At 43.1% G+C, this 22481-nt stretch overlaps 1 protein-coding gene across 2 annotated transcripts in view; it reads right to left on the minus strand.

Annotated features, from left to right (window-relative positions):
* Window positions 1–22481, minus strand: part of LOC117041483 (LON peptidase N-terminal domain and RING finger protein 1-like) — a 32912-nt gene that overhangs the window by 4900 nt on the left and 5531 nt on the right. For both annotated transcript variants that reach the window (XM_033140335.1, XM_033140334.1), the window contains exons 2-8: window positions 18849–18967; window positions 11082–11204; window positions 9882–10016; window positions 9329–9455; window positions 7856–7964; window positions 3875–3989; window positions 1071–1192 (exon numbers count right to left, since the gene is read on the minus strand). In XM_033140335.1, coding sequence (XP_032996226.1) covers window positions 1071–1192; window positions 3875–3989; window positions 7856–7964; window positions 9329–9455; window positions 9882–10016; window positions 11082–11204; window positions 18849–18967 — 850 coding nt within the window. The remainder of the gene's footprint in view (window positions 1–1070; window positions 1193–3874; window positions 3990–7855; window positions 7965–9328; window positions 9456–9881; window positions 10017–11081; window positions 11205–18848; window positions 18968–22481) is intronic.

The raw sequence follows: 22481 nt of genomic DNA on the forward strand, positions 1-22481 counted from the left end.
GTCAGGGATGATGGGAGTTGTAGTCCAAAACAGCTGGAGAGTGCCGAATTGGTATATGCACCACATGTAAAGTGGTGCATACACCAATATATGTGTACTTAGAAATGCGGCACAAGCTCTCTCACACAAAATGAATCTAGGCAGCTGTGAAAGGCAGTCATTGCCAAAGGACAATAACTGAATGGGGAAGACTGATCCTCTCCCTTACTCTTCACTTCCATGTCCTTTTCACAGCTTCCACATTTGCTGGGGTCTAGTTGCCTTGGCAGGGCCCACTAGAACTGCTACCTATCTTGTCTGATTCCTGAGACACTAGGCCCTCACAAAGCATTGCTGCCAGAGCCCAACACCGCTTGAGGCCCTAAGCCATGGAGCCACTGCTCTCCCATCTCCTCCTCCCGCTAAACAGGCCTATCTAGCAGCATTGGCACTTTGGGGATGGAAGCAATTGTTTAAGACCAACTGGAGAAGTGGATGAATGCAGGCAGCTGCAGGGCCACCATGGGGAACCCCTCATGGGAAGACAGCTCAGAGCCAGGGGAACGGCGGTGGGACAACGATGAGTGGTCAGAGGCAAAAGAGGAAGAGCAGCCTGGGAAGAGGTTGGGCTATATGCAGGGGAGGTAACAGAGTTTACTGAGCAGGAAGAGTTGGGGGCAGAGGACAGGTCAGACTCTGAGGCAGAAGAGGGGGCTGGAGAGGTGTGGGGCCAGGAGATAGAGAGGCAGGATGCTGAAGAAGCCCAGCAGACTCCCCCTCCTGCTCCACACAGCTCCCCTTGAATGAAGCAGGCTGAGCTGAAATCAGTCGTGTGCAGGTGCAGTTTGAGACTGCTTGAGAAAGACCCTGGGGAGCAGATTCATAAGTGGACTCCAATAGTCCTCGCACCTGCCTCAACTGGGAAAGACCTGCAGAGAAGGGTTGCTTGGACTACTAAGCCGGAGTGCTTCTGTTTCACTTCAAACAAAAAATTAACTTTACAGACTTCTGGAGATCTGCCGTTTTATTGCTCACCTACGCCTGACCTGAGCCCTGACACTACAAAACAGAAAGCAAAAGTCTCTGTTTACTTTGAAAGTTCTGCCATTTCAGCCTGGTGGACGCGTTTCCTGTCTGCAAGTTGTAAAGGGAAGACAGCCATCATGAGCTCCTCCAGCAGAAGAGTGGTGTTGTATTTTCCAGCTCTCAGGTACTGGAAGAAACCATAACATCGTAAGAAGAGTCCTGCTGGATCACGGCAAAGGCCCATTTAGTCCTGCATCCAGCTCTCACAGGGGCTAACCAGATGCCTATGGCAAGCCCATGAAGAGGGCCTGAGTACAACCCCGCTCTCCCCACATCTGATTCCCAAAGGCATCACTTTCATTTTATGAGGAAGAAAAATCATTATGGCATGTATTGAAGATTCACCATTTCAAGTAGCCTCTCCCAACCTTAGGTCCGTAGATGTCCATGGACAGCAACTACCATCATCCCTGACCATTGACCATACTGGCTGGGGATGACGAGTGAAACAAGGTTGGGGAAGGCCTCTTTTTTGAGAGGTATAGGTCCTTGTGTGTTTTTCTAGACAACAGAATGATTTTTCTTTTTTTTAGCAGAATTTAATTACCAGTATCTAGTTTTGACAGCCAAGACCACAAATCAGATACATCCCTGTTAGAGATTTCAAAGTGCCTACGTGCAGCTAGCCACCTATGTCAATTAACTGTTGGCTGAAAGCCAAGATCTGCTCTCTCTCCAGACCCTTAGCAACAACCTATGATTGGTTCAGGAGTTCCTAAAGAATGAGCTCTGTGTGAGAGCTGGTGTGTGGTGTGTGTAGTTTGGTTAATGAAGGTTGAGAGAGAGAGAGAGAGAGAGAGAGAGAGAGAGAGAGAGAGAGAGAGAGAGAGAGAGAGAGGAAAGGTTTTACTTTTGTTTCTTTTATTTCCAAAGTCTGTACATAGTAACTTATGGATACTAGTTGCTTCAATAAATACTGTATATAGTTATCCATGTGAGTTGCTGAGTTCCTGCGTTGTGCTGTCCAGTCAATGCTCTACAGCCAGAATCTTCCAGAAAACCTGTGTTCACTCTGCTGTGTCCAGGACTACGTTACTCCTGACACTAAATCTTAATAATCCCAACACAAGAAACCAAATTCCAGGTTAGCATGTTTTCAAACAAAGATCTACAAGGCTTCCAAACACAATTTGAAGGAGAAAGGCATGTGCCTTTTTCATGTTTGATATTGCCACTATTTGAGATCAGTTCCCTCTTATTATCAGAGTCTATGTTGTGCTACCTAGAATTTTTTTTTAAAAAAAAAAAGAAAACAACTTAAGAGTCAACACACATCACCACCTTCTTTCTTCTTGCTTTCATGATGAACAAACCAGTATCAGGAGGGCCTCGCCCAAGGGGGGCAGAGCTGCAGCAATAACCTCCTGGCACTGCCACTTACTGGGAGGGGCAAAGTGGTGGAAAGGTCAGGGCTGCATGGCTACAGCAGCAGAGCAAATCTGACATGGATATCAACTCACCCCTCCTAGTAAACAGCAGTGGCGCTGCTGCCAAGAGGCTAGTGCTGTGGTTCCAGTCCACGGGGTGAGCTGCTCCTGTCTATTATTTAATTGTAAGTCTAGAAAGCACAAAACTCAGGTAGAGGAAGGAGAGAATATGGAAAATGAGGTGTGGGAGCATTTACTCTGCGGTGCAGGAAGAAAATCAGGGAAAGGCTGTAGCTCAGGGCCAAAGCATCTGCAACCCCCAGAATCTCTCCTACTTGGAGAAACACTGCCAGTCACTGTAGACAATACTGATCCTGGATAGCTCAGTTGGTTACACCATGATGCTAATAATGCCAAGGTTGCAGGTTTAATCCCTGTATGGGACAGCTGCATAGTTCTGCATTGCAGGGGGTTGGACTAGATGATAATTGGGGTCCCTTCCAACTCTACTATTCTATAATTCTATGATCAAAGTAGGCAAATGGTCTCACCAGTATAAGTCAGCCTACTTCTGAAATAATATGGCAATGTCTTCCTTAATTGGTTCCTTTAAGCAGGAAATTACAGCTATTGTTCACTCATCATGTCAACTGCTTCTTTTCTTCCTGTGAATCCTGCTGCATGCAAAATCACATGGGGGAGGGACCTCTACCTATGCAGGATATGGCCCACAGAAACCATATCTATAACATCCACATAATAATTCAACTTAAGCTGATGTTTCCAAGGTGGGGGGGGGGGCTGACTGTATTTGCCTCATGTCTGTAGATTAGCTTTCCTATTCTATTACTTTGCTTTGGAGAAGAAATGTTACCTGTTCACAGGAGGCCAGTTTGCTTGTGTCTGCTATTGACCCTTCCCCATTATGGGATGTGTTATGTGATTTCCCATTTCAATAATGTCATCTTCTCAGCAATAAAACTGTGGCTCAGAGGACCCTCTTAATTGGAGGCTGAAAGCATTATTTAATCATTTCCACATCTAACGCAAATGTAACGTTTCCATTTAATCAACAACCCCCCCCCCCCAATTATCTAGGCAAGTCAAACCTGGCAATATTTAACGAATCCGCATTGATTTAGCAGTTGGAGAAGAGCCAAGTACCTTTTGGTCTGATGATCCTAGCAAGAAAGCAGGTGCAGCGATTTCTACCATAGCACTGCACCTGTCATAATTTCACTTAAGTAACATGCTGCTTTTTCTAACAATTATCCGGGTCAACAATGGAATTAAATAAATGCCATCGCCTACTCACAGTGACAGAATCCACAATGAACCCCTCAAGCACAAAGAAAAGCTCTAGGCAATTCAGGTCAAATTAAACACAAATTCAGACCTTCCTCCTCCTCCATCATGCACGCATCCTGCAAGATCCCTCTTACCTCTCTGAGGCTCTGTTTGCAAAGGGGGCAGTTGGGTCTATGATCTAGGCAACGCTCCAAGCATTCTTTGCAGAAAGTATGGCCACAAGGTGTAGTCACAGGCTCAAAGAACATTCTGCAGAAAAACCAGAGGAAGAAAGGGAACGTGAAAATTTCAGGTGGCAAGAGAGATTCTCATTAGGTGCATACCAACCCAAAGGGTGGGCTATCACAAGTAATACAGGAGTACAACCTTCAGATTTGGGGAGTTTCCAGCTATTTGCATGCTAATATACACTCAGCGACTGGAGTGGAAGACAGCTTTATATTTCAGCACTACCTTGGTGGCCAGAAGTGAGAAGGAATTGTGTGTCTACAAGCAAAAGGGTTGGCAATATCTCCTCCGTACTCAGGATAGAAATGCAGTAGGCTAGAGAGAAGGAGGCTGGCTGATTTCACTGCTAGCTGTCAAATGCTCCCTCCAACTTCCCTTGCCAGTGTGGTGTAGTGGTTAAGAGTGGTAGACTCGTAATCTGGGGAACCGGGTTTGCGTCTCCGCTCCTCCACATGCAGCTGCTGGGTGACCTTGGGCTAGTCACACTTCTCTGAAGTCTCTCAGCCCCACTCACCTCACAGAGTGTTGGTTGTGGGGGAGGAAGGGAAAGGAGAATGTTAGCCGCTTTGAGACTCCTTTATCAGGTAGTGATAAAGCGGGATATCAAATCCAAACTCTTCTTCTTCTTCTTGCAGGAACAGGAAGCCCTATAGTCCCAGGAGGGATGGAGTAGGGCATGAATCTAAGTATACCTGTATGTTTTGGAAAGTTGTTTGACCGTTTGCTATGCATTTGGACACCTCTTAACCCAATTGCAACTCAACTGCAACTAAATTTTGCATGATGGTTACTGAGATCAAGGAGAAGGCTTTGTCTATGTTTTGATACAACTGAATGCCATTTTCAGTCATGAAGGCAAATGGAACCTTTAAACGCTGCACTGATTTTTTTGGTTGCTTAGAATTCCCAAGCAGCACCGCAGACAAGGCTGTGTGTGTGTGTGTGTGTTAATGTACCAAAAAATATGTCCATTTGCAGAAAGTTTGGTAGTTGAAGCCAAATTGCTAATTTTTGATGGCTGATGGTAAAGTATGTAGGGACTTATTTCTTAACAATGAAAAATCTCGAGTACAGTGGTACCTCGGGTTAAGAACTTAATTTGTTCTGGAGGTCTGTTCTTAACCTGAAAAAAAGAAAAAATTCCCGAATATAAGCTGCTCCATTCCTCACTGCTCTTGGCTGCATACTGGGGAGGGGGGAGCCACATAGTGTTGCCAGCGGCCTTTCCTCTTCCTCGCTCTCTCCCTTCCTGGCCTTGGGGGAGAGGACAGGGAACTACGCGTGGGGCAGGCACCGCTTTGCCATGCTCCTGGTGTTGCTTGCCCCACACTCCTGGCTGCATACCATTAAGGTTGTAAATATAGGCTGCACTTTTAACTTTTCATGGTCGGAATTTGGGAATAAAGTATGGCTTATATTCAGGCCAATACGGTATTTGGTGTTTTCCTATTTTATGTTGTGAACTGCCTTGAGATCTGCAGATGAAGGGCAGTATACAGTACTCATTTAATAAATTAAGACTAGGTTTTCCCCCACCTAATAAATTATGTCAAAAAATAGGGGACGTCTTATACACGGATAGGGACACGGGTGGCGCTGTGGGTTAAACCACAGATCCTAGGGCTTGCTGATCAGAAGGTCGGCGGTTCGAATCCCTGCGACGGGGTGAGCTCCCATTGCTCGGTCCCAGCTCCTGCCAACCTAGCAGTTTGAAAGCATGTCAAAGTGCAAGTAGATAAATAGGTACCACTCCGGCGGGAAGGTAAACTGTATTTCTGTGTGCTGCTCTGGTTTGCCAGAAGCAGCTTTGTCATGCTGGCCATATGACCCGGAAGCTGTACACCAGCTCCCTCGGCCAGTAATGCGAGATGAGCACCACAACCCCAGAGTCGGACACGACTGGACCTAATGGTCAGGGGTCCCTTTACCTTTTATACATGGATAGCGCCAAGGCCATTTTCTTAAATCTGAGTCCTCCCAAATAGGGGGCGTCTTATCACACACTTTAATTGTGACGCAGACTGTTCCAGTCAGTGATGCACCCAACAGAACATGGACCTCCTCATTTATGTGGTAAGATGGCAATCAAGAATGTTCCAAGGTGACATGGGGCAGCTAACTGAGAAAGGCTTGCTGTTTGTCTGTCCATGGCCTGGTATCAACCCAACCATGTTTTCATTGTCAATTTTTCAGAAGTTCATAAGGCACAACATCACCCTCATTCATGAGAAGAAATTGCCTTGTTACGAAACAAGGAGAATCAGGCACTGTAGGCCATCACAAGGAGCCACTGATTTTTCATTGACAGCATGTGGCATTTTCCATTGGTCCTTCTTCCATTTTGAAGGGAGCATCACCAAGCCTCACCTCAACGGCATTGGCATGTGGTCATCTCATTTCCCTTAACTAAAGTTTAGGTGGATAAACCTGGGTGTCAAAGTTGCTAATTCAATAAGGATATTGCCTAATTACAGGCATAAATCCCCCAGGCCATGAGCCTTTTGGCAAGGCTTGGAAGAATTAAGCTTTTAAATCCTGAGAGAGAAAGAGATCAGCACTGAGGCATCATTCACATCGGTTTCTCCCTGCCATTTCCTTGATGAATGAGGAAAGGAAAGGCTGGAAAAGGTTCATTTAAAAAAAACAAGACAGAAAAGGTATGTGTTTAACTGGACATCCAAGGGAACCCAAATCTCATAATCTCACAAAGCTCCAGCACAGAGCCCAACCACATGCTTCCATATAACTCTGCAGAAGGAGGCAGAGATGAAGAGGATCAGCTTTGCTCAGTTTCTCTGTATTTTTATTATTAAATTTCTATATCACCCTTCATCTAATGATCACAGGGCAGTATACAGTCTAAAACGCTATCTATTGAGAGGGAACAAGATACAGTGGTACCTCTGGTTATGAACTTAATTCGTTCCGGAGGTCCGTTCTTAACCTGAAACTGTTCTTAACCTGAGGTACCACTTTAGCTAATGGGGCCTCCCGCTGCCAGTGCACCGCTAGCGCACGATTTCTGTTCTCATCCTGAGGTAAAGTTCTTAACCCGAGGTTGTCAATATTGTAATGTCTCATTCTCACATGGCATAATGTTGCAGGTTGCCTTTAATTACTTAATTGATGTATGAGTATGGGAACTATTTAAATGTCTCCTCCCTTTCTCTGTTCTCTCAGCTCCTCTACTGAAGAAGATGGATGTGAGAGTCGTCTTGCTGTTTTGTTATTATCTTTATAAATAAAATCTTTGATGTTACTATTCCAACCACAGTTGCTTCTGCTGCATTCTTCTGTAAAGGACTGAGTTCACTATCTGCAAACGGGCATTTAATGCTGACAGAGGTACTACTTCCAGGTTAGCGGAGTCTGTAACCCAAAGTGTTTGTAACCTGAGGTGTTTGTAACCCGAGGTACCACTGTATAAATCTAGAAATAAATAAATAAGAGTGGCTAATTTTATATTATTTTTGTGTGTGTTGTTTTATATGAAGTATGTATCCCGACTCAAAATCATGGGTGATATTCAACTAAGTTTTACTCATAGCAGACCCCCTGAAATTAATGAACATGCTAAAGTCAGGTCAATTTAATGGGTCAACTCTGAATAAAACCTAGTTGAGCATTACCTCATGTATATGGAGGCCACGGTAGGTATTTTAATAAATGGTTAAATAAATGACTATCAACACTTTCATCTGCGATGATGTAAAGCGCTGAATTCTCAAACGCTATTATAAAGTCATTTTCACACCTCCCATTATATATATTGCATTCCACTCTCCGCCTTTCAAGCTTTGGCTAGAATGTGAAGCAGATGACTGATCACACATTTCTCACGTCAAAGTACACAGGTGATCCTTTATCCAGCAACTCTAGAAACTGACCGTATGCAAAGAGAACATTCCAAGTCTGATGTACTCAAGAGATCCGCAAAGTCTGGTTTATGCTCCTGGGTGCACTTGGTTCCTGTTGCCGATGCCCCTTCTTCAAAATCTTTGTTAATGAAAGAGAAAGCAAGAGAGAGAAATGTTGAATGCCACACATTACCCCACCCCAAGTCCATAGGGCAGCTTCATCAACTTTGCTTTGATCACAGTCATACTGGAACAATCCATGCCTTTGTACTCTCCACAGACCAGTGGTCTCACGTACCAAAAACTGCATCAATAAATGGTGCCTTCACACCTTACATTTTTAGGTAGACACCTGAGGGTTAAAGTGAATCCCTGCTGAATGTGAACTTAGTGGCAAACATAGTAACATCATGGGAGGGGGTTTCCCAGCTACCCCACCATTTGCCTTTGAAGGCTTATAAGAAGCTTCTGCAGGAGAGGGACCATGAGTAAAATCATGGAAGGGGTGTTTCTGGGACTAAGCTGAAACTGTGAAGCTCCCTTGTTATGTTGCTGTTGGATGCTGCATGTTGTTATATTTATAGTATTGGATGCGGTTTTTGGTATGTTATATTTGATATTGTTTTATTATGTCGTTATGAAATTGGTTTTGGATTGTTTGTTTCAAATGCATTCCTATTTCTTTGTTACAGCCTTCTTAGAGCATGATTTTTGTGTATGTGTGGAAAAGCAGCGTACAAATAAAAGGAATGAATGAATGCCTCAGGATAATGTGTGAAATGGCCTTATGGGATTTGCAGAGGCAACTTGCCACCTGACAGCATTTTGCAAACTTGCCCTGCATAGTGTCTGACATCTCATAATTGCAACACTTAACTTGATGCCCCCTTCCCTGAAACAACACCAAATAGGATGCTGTGTCAGCAGGCACCGTGGACTGTGGAGGCAGCCTCCTGGAAGCAGCATCACTGACGCCCGCCGTGGTGGGGCAGGGCACAGTGGCAGAAAGGGCAGCGCGGCAAGGTCAGAGCCAATCTGGCCTTCCCACCAATGCACACAATTACCCTCAGCTCACTGCCATCCTGCCCTGCTCCAAGTAGCACCATCGCTGCCTGGCCAGCTCCATAGCATCACCACACCAGCCACCCCTGAACCCATTAGTTGCTGCAATATGTGTTAAGTGGGACTTGATGGCTCTTTCTCAAGCAAACCAGTGAGAGTGCAGATTCAGGTAGTGGGATTGTGTGAGCCCCAGGCAAGCCTACAGTTATTCCTATCACAATAAACCATGGCTTATCATGAGATCCAAACACTGCCATATGTTGTGTAGACAGGACCTCTGCTCCTCCATTAGGACCTTGCACCCTAATGTAAGCTATAAAAATTGACTGCTGCAGTTTAGAGAATAGTGGTTAAGATACCATACTCCCATGAAGATTCAAGTAGCCGCCTCTTGTTTTCCCCAGATAATACAACGTTGTTGTTGTTTTTTAATATCCTTACCCCTTTCCTTCTCTGCTGAAAAACCTGCATTTGACTTCTTCCTCAACCATTCTGGTATGGAAAGTGCTGCTTGGCTGTGGTCAGAAGCATCTTCTCCCAGCCAAACTTCCTTTCTTCCCTTCAAAGCCTATTTCAGAAAGAAAAACATCCTCTTAAACACCTCCTTTCCAGAGCAGACCAAGCAAAAAGACTACGGGTGAAGAAAGACATGAAAAGACAGTTGTATTCTGCAAAGCACATACATGCAAATCCCACATTTCTTGACTAACGTTTTGCTTTATTGAAATCTAAAGTTGTCGTCTGAAACAACAGTTGCCTGCTTCTTTCCACTATTAATAAGACCCTCAATTCTCCAAAAAGTTTGAATCTCATTCAAGAGACAGATTTAGAAAGCAGGAATAAAATTCCCAAGAACAAATTATTAAAACACAGCTGGTTAGGTGGTCTATACCTGTATGATGTGCACACCCATCCACAGTGATATTCAAATGCATACCTGCCTTTCATCCTACTGCTAGCCTTGTAATTGGTACTGCCACTCCATGTTGCTTACCTGTAGGGGTTCTCCTTCAAAAGACACAAGGGCAGTTAGCTCTTTCCCTGAATTAGACCCTTTCAAGTTCTGATTGGCATCCCTCTTCAGCTCCATAACAGTGCCTGGAAGAGGGGAGGCATCATTCGTGAGAATCTGGCAAGAAGAAGAAAACAGGTTACTGTATTTCTGAAAGGAAAAGAAACTTCAAGGTAGAATTTGCTTTTAAATACCACTATCTCTCTTACTAAGAGTTTCATAAGTCAAAAATTGCTAAGATAGCTAAATGTAAATTAAAATGGTCTTTGATGCCACAACTAAAACAAGACTTCGAGCCAGTTTCTTTACCGTTTTTCTTTTAGTCTTTCCCTTTCACTGGACAGAAAAACTGTTTCCTGCAGCTCCAAAAAATCATTAACAACATGCCTTAAAAAATATGCATGCAATGAGACTAGATGTAAAGGCAGAAGCTTATTCTTATATCACAATGCATTAACTAATATATTTGACTGTAGTGCTATAGTTAAAGAACCCACCTGAAATCAAATTCATTTAGGATTTCTACTCCAGGACCTAAAGTCCCCTGTCAGCATAATTGGTGTACTGTTCTGAAATGCAAACAGTCACACTACCTCACCTGAGTGTTTTACTCCTAACCCATAATAATGGCAGGAGCTAAACTGTTTTAAACAGTACGACAGATGCTCACAGCACCTGTTGCCTAGATTACTGTACACTCTTAACACCTAGCAGTACTAATGTCTGGCTCGTTTGAGCTTGCCGTTATTGAAATATTTTCATTCAAAGCTGTGATTATATTAAAAGGTCCTGAAGCCATCAAAGGGAGGGAAGTTTGCAGTGTAAACATGGAAGCGCCAGTTTAGCTTTGGTTTTGCGGCCAGTCAAAATGAATACTCCCATCTTTTGTTTTTGAGCAGTCTGAGTAGGCCCAACCATGAGGCTGAAATGCTGCGTGATCAAACAGATGAAAAATCTCATGTTATTTTGCTGGGAAGCTGGAATATAAAGTGTCAGACATGGCAACACCAATAATTTTTTATTCCCAAAATTTAAGCTGATGCTAATTCAAATGGCCATTGTGCATTTTAACGCTGTTGTTTCGGTAAATAGTAGTGTGTGTGTGTGTGTGTGTGACACACATTTTATGTTGAGAAAGTTTTACCTTAAAGGAACATAAAATTATTTAAAATAAACAAATACCTTTTCTGTTTCATATTGAGCAGCATGAAAATTGGGATTCAGCGTGAGGCAACGTTGGAACTGCAGCAGAGCCTCAGATGGCCTCCCCATTTCCAGGAGGACCTTTCCCTTCCTAAAGAAGACCTGCAAAGAAGCAGACAACATAAAGTTTTAACTTGAAGCCTTCAGACTTCCTGAACTTCCATATTCTTCTCTTAGTGTGCTGCTTTTGTCATAATTCAGAAGGCGCTAGTCCAATCCCTGGCATCTCCAAGTCAGGCCTGGGAACTGGAGACCTTCTGTCAGGCAGTGCAGACAACTCTGCATGTGATGGAACAATGGGCTAAAATAAGACAGTATGCTACGTTCCTAACCATGACTGGGAATTATTTATGATTCACATGCTAACCAAGATACATCAATACAAAATCATACTTGTGATGCTGTCAAAGTGTGTTGAATACTGCAAGGGAAACCTGGAATTCATTTCTTTCTTCATTTATTATATTTCTATGCTGCCCTTCCTCCCAAAGCAGCAATAGTTGAACAAGCTGTCAATCACAAAACCACTTTTAGCCCTTTGGAGTATAACATCTGCTCCTTTAGCCCTTTGGAGTATAACATCCGGCATAAAGATTGCTGGACTTATTTGGCTGTAATTTGGTAGGATTTATCCACTACAGAGTGGCTATTATGCTTGCAAACTTCATCCACTTCTGTCAAAATGGAACAAAAAATTTAGATTTTTTAAATTATTATTTTCCAATAGTGAATGGGGAAAACAAAGTAGGCTCAAGGCCCCTTAGTTGAATCAGGCGGTCTTCAGATTGGTCCTGCCTGAATCAAACATAAAATTTTAGTCTGAATCAATGCATTTCCTTTTCCTTAGTTCAAACGTACACATATTCTGCATATTATAAATTTGTTTTAAGTGTTTGTGAGTCACTATTCCAAGAAATGTCTCCTAATCAACGGACAGTCAAGTGAAAAGCTTGAATTAATGTGGTAGACAAATAAAGCAGAGATGAACAGCAAACAAAATAAACAGAATAGCAGTCAGGAAACCCAATAGAACAGCAGGAGTGCAAATCTATTTGAAGTCTTAGTGATTTAAAAAAGCGCAGTTTGTAAATGCAACGCTGGATCTCTCAGGCTCAAGCCTAAATGATGGTAGTATTGGTGCCACATAAATCTATCTAGGAAGGATAGTTCAAAGGCAGGATGCCACCAGTGAAAAGGCTGTGTGGTCAGCCATGGTACTCATGGTAGGGCTTCTGAAGCCAGCATGGGAGAAGGCAACCCTACTTCCAGACCATTTAAGTTCTTACCAACTTTTACAAGCCTTGTCACCCATTCCGAGACCATGGAAAATCTCACCTACCCCCAACCAACGGATGAATTATTTTACTCTAATGCCATTTCACACTAATCGTCGCTTCTCTCTCTGAAAGTAGTCCTGATGCTTCTGATCTGTATATTGTTTCAATTAAAGAAACCGAACACCTTTACCTGGCCAGCTTCATCAGTTCAGCTCACCACCGCAACTTCTGCTCACTGCAGGAATTCCAGCTTCTTCATAGCTTCTGCCTTATTAATTTGCTGGCAGACAAGCTATGAGACTGACTGACTGACTGAAGATTGTGTATGACAGGAAGCCAGACAAGTTCTTGGGGTGGGGTGCTGTTTTTCTTTTAACCCAATAAAGTTGTCTAGGCACACCGAGCTTAACGAGGATTGACAGATGAACCAATTAGCATAATGCAGTGTTTACATTCTACCCTTGAAACCTAATGCTTCATTGACAGATTTGGTTAGTGTGTTTCCGAAGAAGATCTACCCAACAAAGCCGCCAGGAATGTCTACGTTTAGGATTACCAATGAACAGCTGTACCATGGCTACAGGCGATGTGCTGGCAATTTTGAAGTTAGATTCACAGTGCAGCGAGTGAACACATTTGTTTCTGCTCTCCGATGCTAGACCTGTGCTATCTGTTTTCTCCTGTAAATTTGAAGGCAATAAGAATTTCCTGGGTGATCTATCTAACCCTTCTTGATACTGTGGGTTTAGCACAAAGATGGGGAAGCAGGATCTGGCTAATGGGCCAGATCCGAAACTTCCTCAACCCCTGTGGGCTACTTTGACAAACGAACAGCTCCACCCATCTGTCAGATCGCATGAAGTCACATGATATCGGGTGATTCAAAGGAAGAATTAGGATTGCACACTGCATGCTCCAAATTATTCATTGTAGCTTCAGTTCAAGTTGGGCTGCAAAGGAAAAAATCTGTAGCATATACAGAGTACAGAGGTACCGTATAGCAATTACATAGATGCCATGTCAGAATCATGGATCCAAAGGTTACTTTCAAAAGACACAAGAGAAGCTCTCCCTTCATCATGGGATGCATGTCTGCTACCTACTCTGGCACAAGCCTACTTCTGCAGGGGAGGGGACGGCTATTGCTTTGCATTCACAGTCGTACCTTGGTTTTTGAAAAGCTTAGTTCTCGAACATTTTGGCTCCCCAGCGCCATAAACCAGGAAGTGACTGTGGCGGTTCGCTCAACCTGCACAGGTCCCCCAGACGTTTAACGGTCCGTTGATACCTGCACTCACCACTTTATTACTTAACTGCTGCCACCAACCAGTTTGTCTGGTATTTACTTCACTCAGTTCAGTCAAGGAGAATATTGGAACAAAACTGTTTTATTTGAAGTTTAGTACATACGCATGTGGTTTCTGAATAAACAGTACTTTCTTGGTTGTGTTCTTATTAACAACAGTGCCCAACGATTTCTCCCACCCCTGTTCCTACTCCTTCCCTTGCCACCCTTCTACCAGGCACTCAATACCCACAACAAGCCCCCTAGCTAAAGACCAACAACAAGCCTAAAGACTAAAGAACCAAAGACCCAACGACCAAAGAACTAAGAACTAAGAACTCCCTTCCTTCCCCGGGAGGGGTTTATATAGCCCACATAACTCCGCCCCCTCAAGGTTCTTACTGGTTTTTCCCTTTTAACACCTTCTATGCCAATCCGAAGTTTGGTGAACGCCACATACCTCCCCCCTTTAGAAAGTTTGATTCAGGAGGGTACACTTTGCCAAGTGACCTCCTGATCAAACTGCATGACACCTTAATTTAAACAAACATTTTCTATGCTTACTAACCTTAACCTCTCTTATCCTACTGGCATAAAAATTGTGGTTTTTTATTATATACAATAGTTCATGCAACATTAGGCCTTTAGTGAATTGCAAGAAAAGTCGTAACTGTCCATTTTAACCGTTGTCTTCGGCTTCGTGATAAGGCATCTGCGATGGTGTTCAGGATCCTTTCACACTCCTTATTGTCTTTAAATGCTGCAAGAAGTATCTTTCTCTGACACCAGTCTTTTCTCTGCCGTACCTGATGGGATGCAAGCTGTCTTCCTCTGCCGGATGACACAGTCCACTCCGTTCCCTGCACTCGAGGCGTCTGTAATGATTGTGGATTCCAAGCTGTGTGGAGTCCTTGTATCTCAGGATCAAAAGCTCTCTTGGACCAACTTCTCCCTCCTTCAGGATCTCTGTTAAGGGTTCAAGCTCGAGGCCTTGTACACACATCTCCATGTCATCAACAGTTGCATAAGAACTGGTTGTCTGGCTTTTAAATGTACTGGGAACTGTTTTCATAAGTTTATGGATAGCTTTTTTTTTTTTAATAGTCAGCTTGCTGAAGTTTTCTATACAAGCATGATTACTTAATGCAAGTAGGTTTAAAAGCTCTGATTGCTTCTTGCTCATAGCAATCTCTCTTGCTGTCAGTCCATCTTTGGTCTGTATTGATTTATCAGTTCCCACTTTGAGCCATTTGAAGACTACTTTTTTATGTCTTTGCTGTGGTGGCCACATTAATGCTGTGTAACCACGTTTATCTTGGACATTTATTTGTGTTGCATAAGCAGCAGGGTACCCATCTTCCCACCACACAATCTCTAGTGTAGGAAACACTTTCACTTTCATAGAAAGTTGATGGGACACCATGCCAGCTATAACTTCCAGGACGTTTTTCTTTCTATATTTCCAATTGCTGAATGGTTTATCATAAATATGACTAGTTGTTCTAACTGATCTCACAGATAGGTCACTGATCACATTGCAGGTATACCCTCCTTTACCAATTTCACAGGCTTTTTTAACAACATGACTACTATAGTCTAGATTGGGTTGAAGGTTTAGTGACTTGACTGACTTTGATGCATTCAGTTGGACACTACGCATTTCATCGTCCATCCTGAATGTCAGGTATTTTGTGCTATTAATCCCCATGGGTGCACTAAACACACTGTTGTGTGTGTTTTGCAGGATCTTGCCCCTATATTCAGTTGGAACCACCAATCGTGGTTGTATCTCACCACCACCCCTTGCTGGGTTGATAAGAATTTCTCTATATAATAAACCTTGGTCCAACTTAAATTGTTCTGGACTCTCAGGAGTTAAGGTTTTATTTATCTCTGCCGCCTCAAAATAGGGTTTTAACTCTAAATCCTCCTTTTGTTTTTCCACAAAGTTTGAGGCTTGACTATTAGTCAGGGGAAATAATGTAGCGTCTCTTGTTTCCATAGACACTCTTCCCCCCAGCTGCTCTCCTTCCTTAGTGGTTTCAGCAACTGTATCACTTTGTTCAGGCCTGGGCAACAATAACTTCCCTTGTGCTCTGGTGACTATAAAAGCACTTCGCACATGTTCTACTAAATCCCAACCAATAAGAACTGTGGTGGGAATCTCTTCAGAGATCGCTACTTCCCACTGTCCTGACCAACTCTGATATCCAATATCAACTTTTGCCATCGGTAGTACCTCAGGAGGTTTGAAAATTCCCTTTATTCTTATAGTCTTCCCGGGAATGATGGCCTCCGATTTTACTATATCGGGGTGAAGGATTGTGATTTGTGAGCCCATATCCTTCAGCCCATGGTATTTTTCCCCCTCTACCCAAATGTTTTCCCCAGCACTTTGTAATAGGTGTCCATCATGTTGGATTGTATTACAATGTAGCACCTTGGCCTCAGCTACCTCATTAGGCCCTTGCTCAACTGTATTCCAGTTGGTTGCCATGACAACCGAGTCAGTTGGGCCCTGCTCTACAGCCTGGACACAAAATGTCTTCTTTGTAGTTGTGGGACTTTTTATTTTCTCTTTTCCTTGCCAACATTCATCCCTCCGATGTCCCTTTTCCCCACATTTCCAGCAAAAGATTTCAGGGGGATCTGTCTTGTTGGGTTTATTAACTTTTCCCTCAGCACTCCCTGACTGTAGGGATATCTTTTCATGGGGCCCCTTCTCTGAGGAGTAATTCCCCTTATTGGAGTCTGAGGTAAATTTTCCTCGATTTTGTTCAGTTTTATTTTTATGGTTCTCCCAATTCCTCCCCCCATATCTGGGTCCATCATACACATAGTCTCGGATTTCATTAATTTCATCTCCTAACCGTGCAGCTGCTGCAATGCTTGTGGGGTATCTATCTTTATATTCTGGGAAACGTGTTAACTCTATTTTCACAAGTGTTTGCCCATTGGTATTGTTACTGTTATTCTGCTTTTTTATTGCAGTCACTTCCAATCTCCTCATCTCCAATTGAAACTGTATTTCTTTTTCCCTCATTCGCTCCTCTTTCTCTGCTTCTAATTTTTTCCTTTCCTGCTCAGCTTTTAATTTAATTTCCATCTCTCTCAATTTATATTCCTGCTCTAGTTTCCACTTTTCAAAACTCTCAGAGATTTTAGGACTCTCTCCCGCAGGTGTGGTTTCAATAGAGCCTGGTTCCCCTTGCAGGTCCCCATTTTCCTCTTCAGCACTTTCTATAGGTGATTCCCTCACCGGGTTCTTAGTCTTTTTGGGTGGCATTTTCTTAAAAATAGGAGTTCAAACAGTCTATTAAAGAAAAGAACGTTTTTCTCTGTCTGTTTTCTGGGCTAGGTTCTCCAAGACTATGGTCTCAAAGTCACGCCTAAGGTTCTTTCTCTAACCTTTTCCAGCGTACTTTGCCCCGACCACAACTTAAACCTTTCTGCCAGAATAACTTTTGAGATCACCAGTTCTTAATTCTTTCTCAGCCTCACGGTGATCAAGAGTCTCCACAATTACACCCTAGGACAGGATAATATCCTTTCCAGATTTATCCTCTCCCCCCTTCCAGGTGTATTGCTCCTCTCTTTCCAGTCACTGGACTTTTTGATCCCACCGCTGAGCCACCACTTGTGGCGGTTCGCTCAACCTGCACAGGTCCCCCAGACGTTTAACGGTCCGTTGATACCTGCACTCACCACTTTATTACTTAACTGCTGCCACCAACCAGTTTGTCTGGTATTTACTTCACTCAGTTCAGTCAAGGAGAATATTGGAACAAAACTGTTTTATTTGAAGTTTAGTACATACGCATGTGGTTTCTGAATAAACAGTACTTTCTTGGTTGTGTTCTTATTAACAACAGTGCCCAACGATTTCTCCCACCCCTGTTCCTACTCCTTCCCTTGCCACCCTTCTACCAGGCACTCAATACCCACAACAAGCCCCCTAGCTAAAGACCAACAACAAGCCTAAAGACTAAAGAACCAAAGACCCAACGACCAAAGAACTAAGAACTAAGAACTCCCTTCCTTCCCCGGGAGGGGTTTATATAGCCCACATAACTCCGCCCCCTCAAGGTTCTTACTGGTTTTTCCCTTTTAACACCTTCTATGCCAATCCGAAGTTTGGTGAACGCCACAGTGACCTTTCCGGCTTACGAACTATTTTTGGAAACCAAACATCTGACAGGGCTTCCGCAGCTTCTGATTGGCTGCAGGAACTTCCTTCAGCCAATCAGAAGCCGCGCTTTGGTTTCTGAACATTTTGGAAGTCGAACGGATTTCCAGAACAGATTTCATTCAACTTCCAAGGTATGACTGTATATGTTCTTGTTTTTTTTCATGTCTTTTATGTTGTGAACCACCCTGAGAGCTATGGATGGGATGTATACAAAATAATAATAATAATAATAATAATAATTAATAAATAAATACTTTATAGAACAATAGTAAAATACCATTCTCAAAAATCAGTGCTCCAGTTGATGAGGTTTTCAGCCATCTAACATATGACCATGTACACTTCCGGGGAAAGAGAAATTACCAGAGACGTTGTCAAAGCAAACTTACATATACAAACACCAAACAGTACAACGGATCTTTTAAGGATGCCATTTCATGGAGCTTAGATGCTCAAGAGGGGTTTTGTGTTTGGGTTGTTTTTGGGGGTTTTTTTGTTATAGACTGAAATGCCACTCCTCTTCTCTGGCACCCAATAATTCAAGCACCATAAAATATTCTGGTAACACTTTCTTAAGTTTACTGTCTGTCTACCGAATTTTGACAGCAACAGTGCACTGACAGGCAATCTTGGTGGCTGTCCCTCAAGTACAGAATGCCTTCCTTCCAGAACCTCGCCAGAGTCTTTGAATATTCCAGAAGTAGTAAGGAATCCATCTTTTTTGGCTTTCGGTAGCCAGGGAGGAAGGGAGAGAGAAGGAGGAGGATCATTTGAAGCATTCTAATAAGCTTAGCAGTTTCACCATCATTAAGCTTTGCAACTTGGCAGAGGGTTACCCATTAATTAACCGCTCCCTTTCCACCTGATCGCAGGGCTGCAGTATCTCAGCGCACACTCGGCCTATTACAGAACACAGTTCCATCGCGTTCATAGCTTGCCTGTGGGCAAAGAGAGATGCTTGTCCGGGACAGCAGCAAACTGCACATTCAACTCACCTCACTCTCTTCTGGCTCTTGCCTGCACAGCACCTCCAAATCCTCCAGGGCATCTGGGTATTGCTGCAAAGCCACATACACCTCCGATCGGCATAGTCTCAGCATAAGATCATCGGGAGCTACAGGCAGAAGCAGGACACTTCAGAACTGTTGCTAGCAAAGCAGTAGTCAAGGTAAATCTCTGTGCCAGAAGTAGGGATCTTCCAGGGGCTATCTGGACTCCCAACTCCCATCAGCCCTTGCCAACATGCTCAATGGCTAGGGATTATGGGAGCTATAGTCCAGAAATATCTGGGGAGCCACAGGTTTTCCACCTGCTCCATGAATTCTTACACTCCCAAGCAGGGTGGATTTGATTTAATGCTTCTTCCAAAAGCATTTTATTTTTTAAAAATCCAACTTAAATAAAAAAAAACTGGATTTTTTTATTTTTAAAAAATAATCATTGGTTTTTATCCACCCTGCTCCCAAGTTAATGTAAGGTGACAAACATTTTTAACTGTGTGTGTTCCTTTTGTTTGTTACTATGGTATGTATTTTTTGTGTATTTATATTGTAAACCACCCTGTAGTTCTTGGATGAAGGGTGGTACAGAAATTTAATTAATAAATAGTAGTAATAATAATAATAATAATAATAATAATAATAATAATAATAATAAATACTAGCTAGGCTGTGTTAACTTCCAGTGCATTATGGTTCATCTGGGCAAGGTTTGGGGATTAGAAACCACTGCACAAGCGGACATCAAAAGGCTTGAGATGATGGGCTTGTTGGTTGACTTCAGTTTGCTCCTAACCTAGTCACAAATATCATCATCTCCAAAACCAATTCACTACATATACAAGCCAGCTATCTATAAAATCTATAAGTGATGTTTCCTTCCAGTACACACACACACACACACACACACACACACACACACACACGTTTTCCAGATCTGAAGTTGCAGTAGGAGGGGAAGTTGGAAATGAGGAACTGGAGATGAAGGTTCTATGTGGCGCAATCCAAAATAATTCCCATAATAGATTAAGGCTGCAATCCGGTACACACTTACGTGAGGAAAGCCTCATTGAACTCAATGGGAATTATTTATGAATACATATGTATAGGACTACAAATGCAAGACAGGAATGTACACCCCCAATTTCTTAGAATCATCTAGTCCATCCTCCTGCAATGAAGGATTCTTTCTGTGGTTATACTCACAGATGCGACACTCTGTATTGTTTGAGGTCTCTATTTAATATGGTTGCTACTCATATTAGTTTATGTTTTGCTCCCAGGTTTTACGGTTTGCTTTCAGTAGCAAATGGCCTGGTGGGGCAGAGGGGCTTCCCTGACCTCCTGGCAGATGAATCAGTGTTGCTTACAGGAGGAGGTGAGGCACAGGCACTATAAGGTCAGTGTGGGGCAAATGCATCAGCAGAGCCTATACAACACTCCAGTCTCCTGCTGCTGTGTTTGCACTGCCTTGACTCACCTGCCAGGAGGTCAGGGAAGCCCCTCTGCCCTACCATGCCCGTCTGCTACTGATGCTGCTTTGATCTCCTTGGAGGGAAAAGCTGGCTACAAATGCCTTAAGGTAAATAAATAAAAAACAAATCTACACCAGAGGTGCGGGATGGAAATCAGCATTTATTTAGAGAGAGATGAAAGTCCACAAGTTTTAAAGAGGTGCTATGTGTGTTGATAATGCCGTAGAAGTTCTCTACCAGAGAGGAATGGCAAACTAAGCTGTTAGACTATGCTGAAGTGGCAAAACTGACCGGGAAACTCAGAGAACAAGCCGACAAGAAATTCAAGAAAGAATTGGAAAAGTTTGTAATTTATTTGAGAGACCACTGTAAGCAGATGAAAACATTAGCAGGATTTTAATCCCACTTGTAATGTAACAAAAAGGATTTCAAAAAAAGAGATGATACAGAAATAGCATTTGATTATTATGATTAATGAACGTAGGATTATACCGAGGTTGAAAGAAAGCTCATATAGTCTACATCCCTCAGTTTATAGCAGCACCTTACTTGCCCCCCATCATTACAGATGCTTTAGCTGAGATTCCTGCATTGCAGAGGGTTGGAATAGATGACCCTTGGGTCCCATCCAACTCTAAGATTCCATGTTTAAGCCTTATTTAGAATAAAACATCTGAACTGTATCTCAGATAATCTTCTCTTTGTTCAGATTCATGCCCAAAAATAAACATTCAAACCCTCATTTGAAAAGCATGCTCTTGTGCAGTTCAGCAGAATCCAACACGGTCGCTCAATTCAGTTTGTTTAATGACAGGACCTACTGGCTTTTGAGTTAGAGTGATGCAGCTGTGCTTATTTTCCCTCAGAGGGGAGGAATTAAAACTGGTAGCCTACATGGTTCTTGGACTGTCAACAGCCCACCCACCCTTCCGTCCCCAGCCAGTACATTTCCACAATTAAAAAAAAATACCACAGGGCTGCCTTTGCTGTAGTGATTCACCTATCAGTGCTGCAGCAGTGATTCATCTATCAGTGCTGCAGAAAAGTGATTACACAACAGCAGTTTCCATTGCAGAGATGTTGAAAGAATGAGAACCATGGAGCACAGGGAGCCCGCTTGCCGTGTGCTGCGGGTCACATTCTCCCCTTACATAAATTAGCTAAACTCTGACCCTCGTGTCTAACTTTAAATCTGGAAACCTGCAATGAAATCATCCCAGAGTCAGTTGTTAAACAAAGCGCGCTGGAATGCTTTTAGAGTTGGAAGGTCGAAATTCATCACCATCGACCCTTTTCTGGCGCAACCCAACAATCGCAAGATGACAGAGATCCTTAGAATAAGCCATAAGCTGCCAGGGCTTCTAAGAACTTATCACACTGCCCCACTGTAGAACCCACAGGTCTCATCAAGTGTTGCCATGGGCTCCTAATGTATATTTTAGAGTTTGGGGGGGGGGACAAGCTTTGATTATGCAGCAAATGCAGAAATAATAGGTACACAAAGAAGCCGTGTACATCGTAAGCGTGTGATGGACAGATGATCCAGGAGAGGGCCTACTCTCATACAAATGTATGTTGCATGGAGATGGGGGCTGAGAGCCCACGCCTCTTTCTCATGCTAAACTCCATGTAGAAGAAGCAATCGATCCCAGGCCAGCCAGAAATGCAAAGAGTGGGGAACAGAGTATAAACTGCCACGTCTCCTCCGGCTCACAAAAAAAAATGTGTTCAGACCTTCAGACCTTGTTCACTGAACTAGTGAAAATGACTAGAAAATGAAGAGGCAGTCTTCAAGGCTGAGGGGAAAAAGGAGGGAGGAGGAACTCATTTGGAAAATGCAGTAAGCTTTGCCTCAATACTGTTTTGCTTGGTGTTCCTCCAAGACGTCTATCATTCGTGAATATCTTAACAATCTACAGCTTCTGACCGATCAAAATACCTTTTAATGGCATATGCCCTAGTTATTTGGTTAATGCTCGCCACTTATGTCTGCATTATCCAATGACTGTACATTCTGTTCTTATAAAGAATTGATAAAAAAAAAACAAGCATAACAAAACACATGCAGCACTTTCCCAGCTTCCATGGCTCACAGGTTCCCCTTTCAGATGCCAAATACAGGTTCCCTGAGGGCATGTTGTTGCATAAAATACTT

The sequence above is a fragment of the Lacerta agilis genome, chromosome 2, assembly GCF_009819535.1.
Source record: "Lacerta agilis isolate rLacAgi1 chromosome 2, rLacAgi1.pri, whole genome shotgun sequence".
In the NCBI taxonomy this organism is placed as follows: domain Eukaryota; kingdom Metazoa; phylum Chordata; class Lepidosauria; order Squamata; family Lacertidae; genus Lacerta; species Lacerta agilis.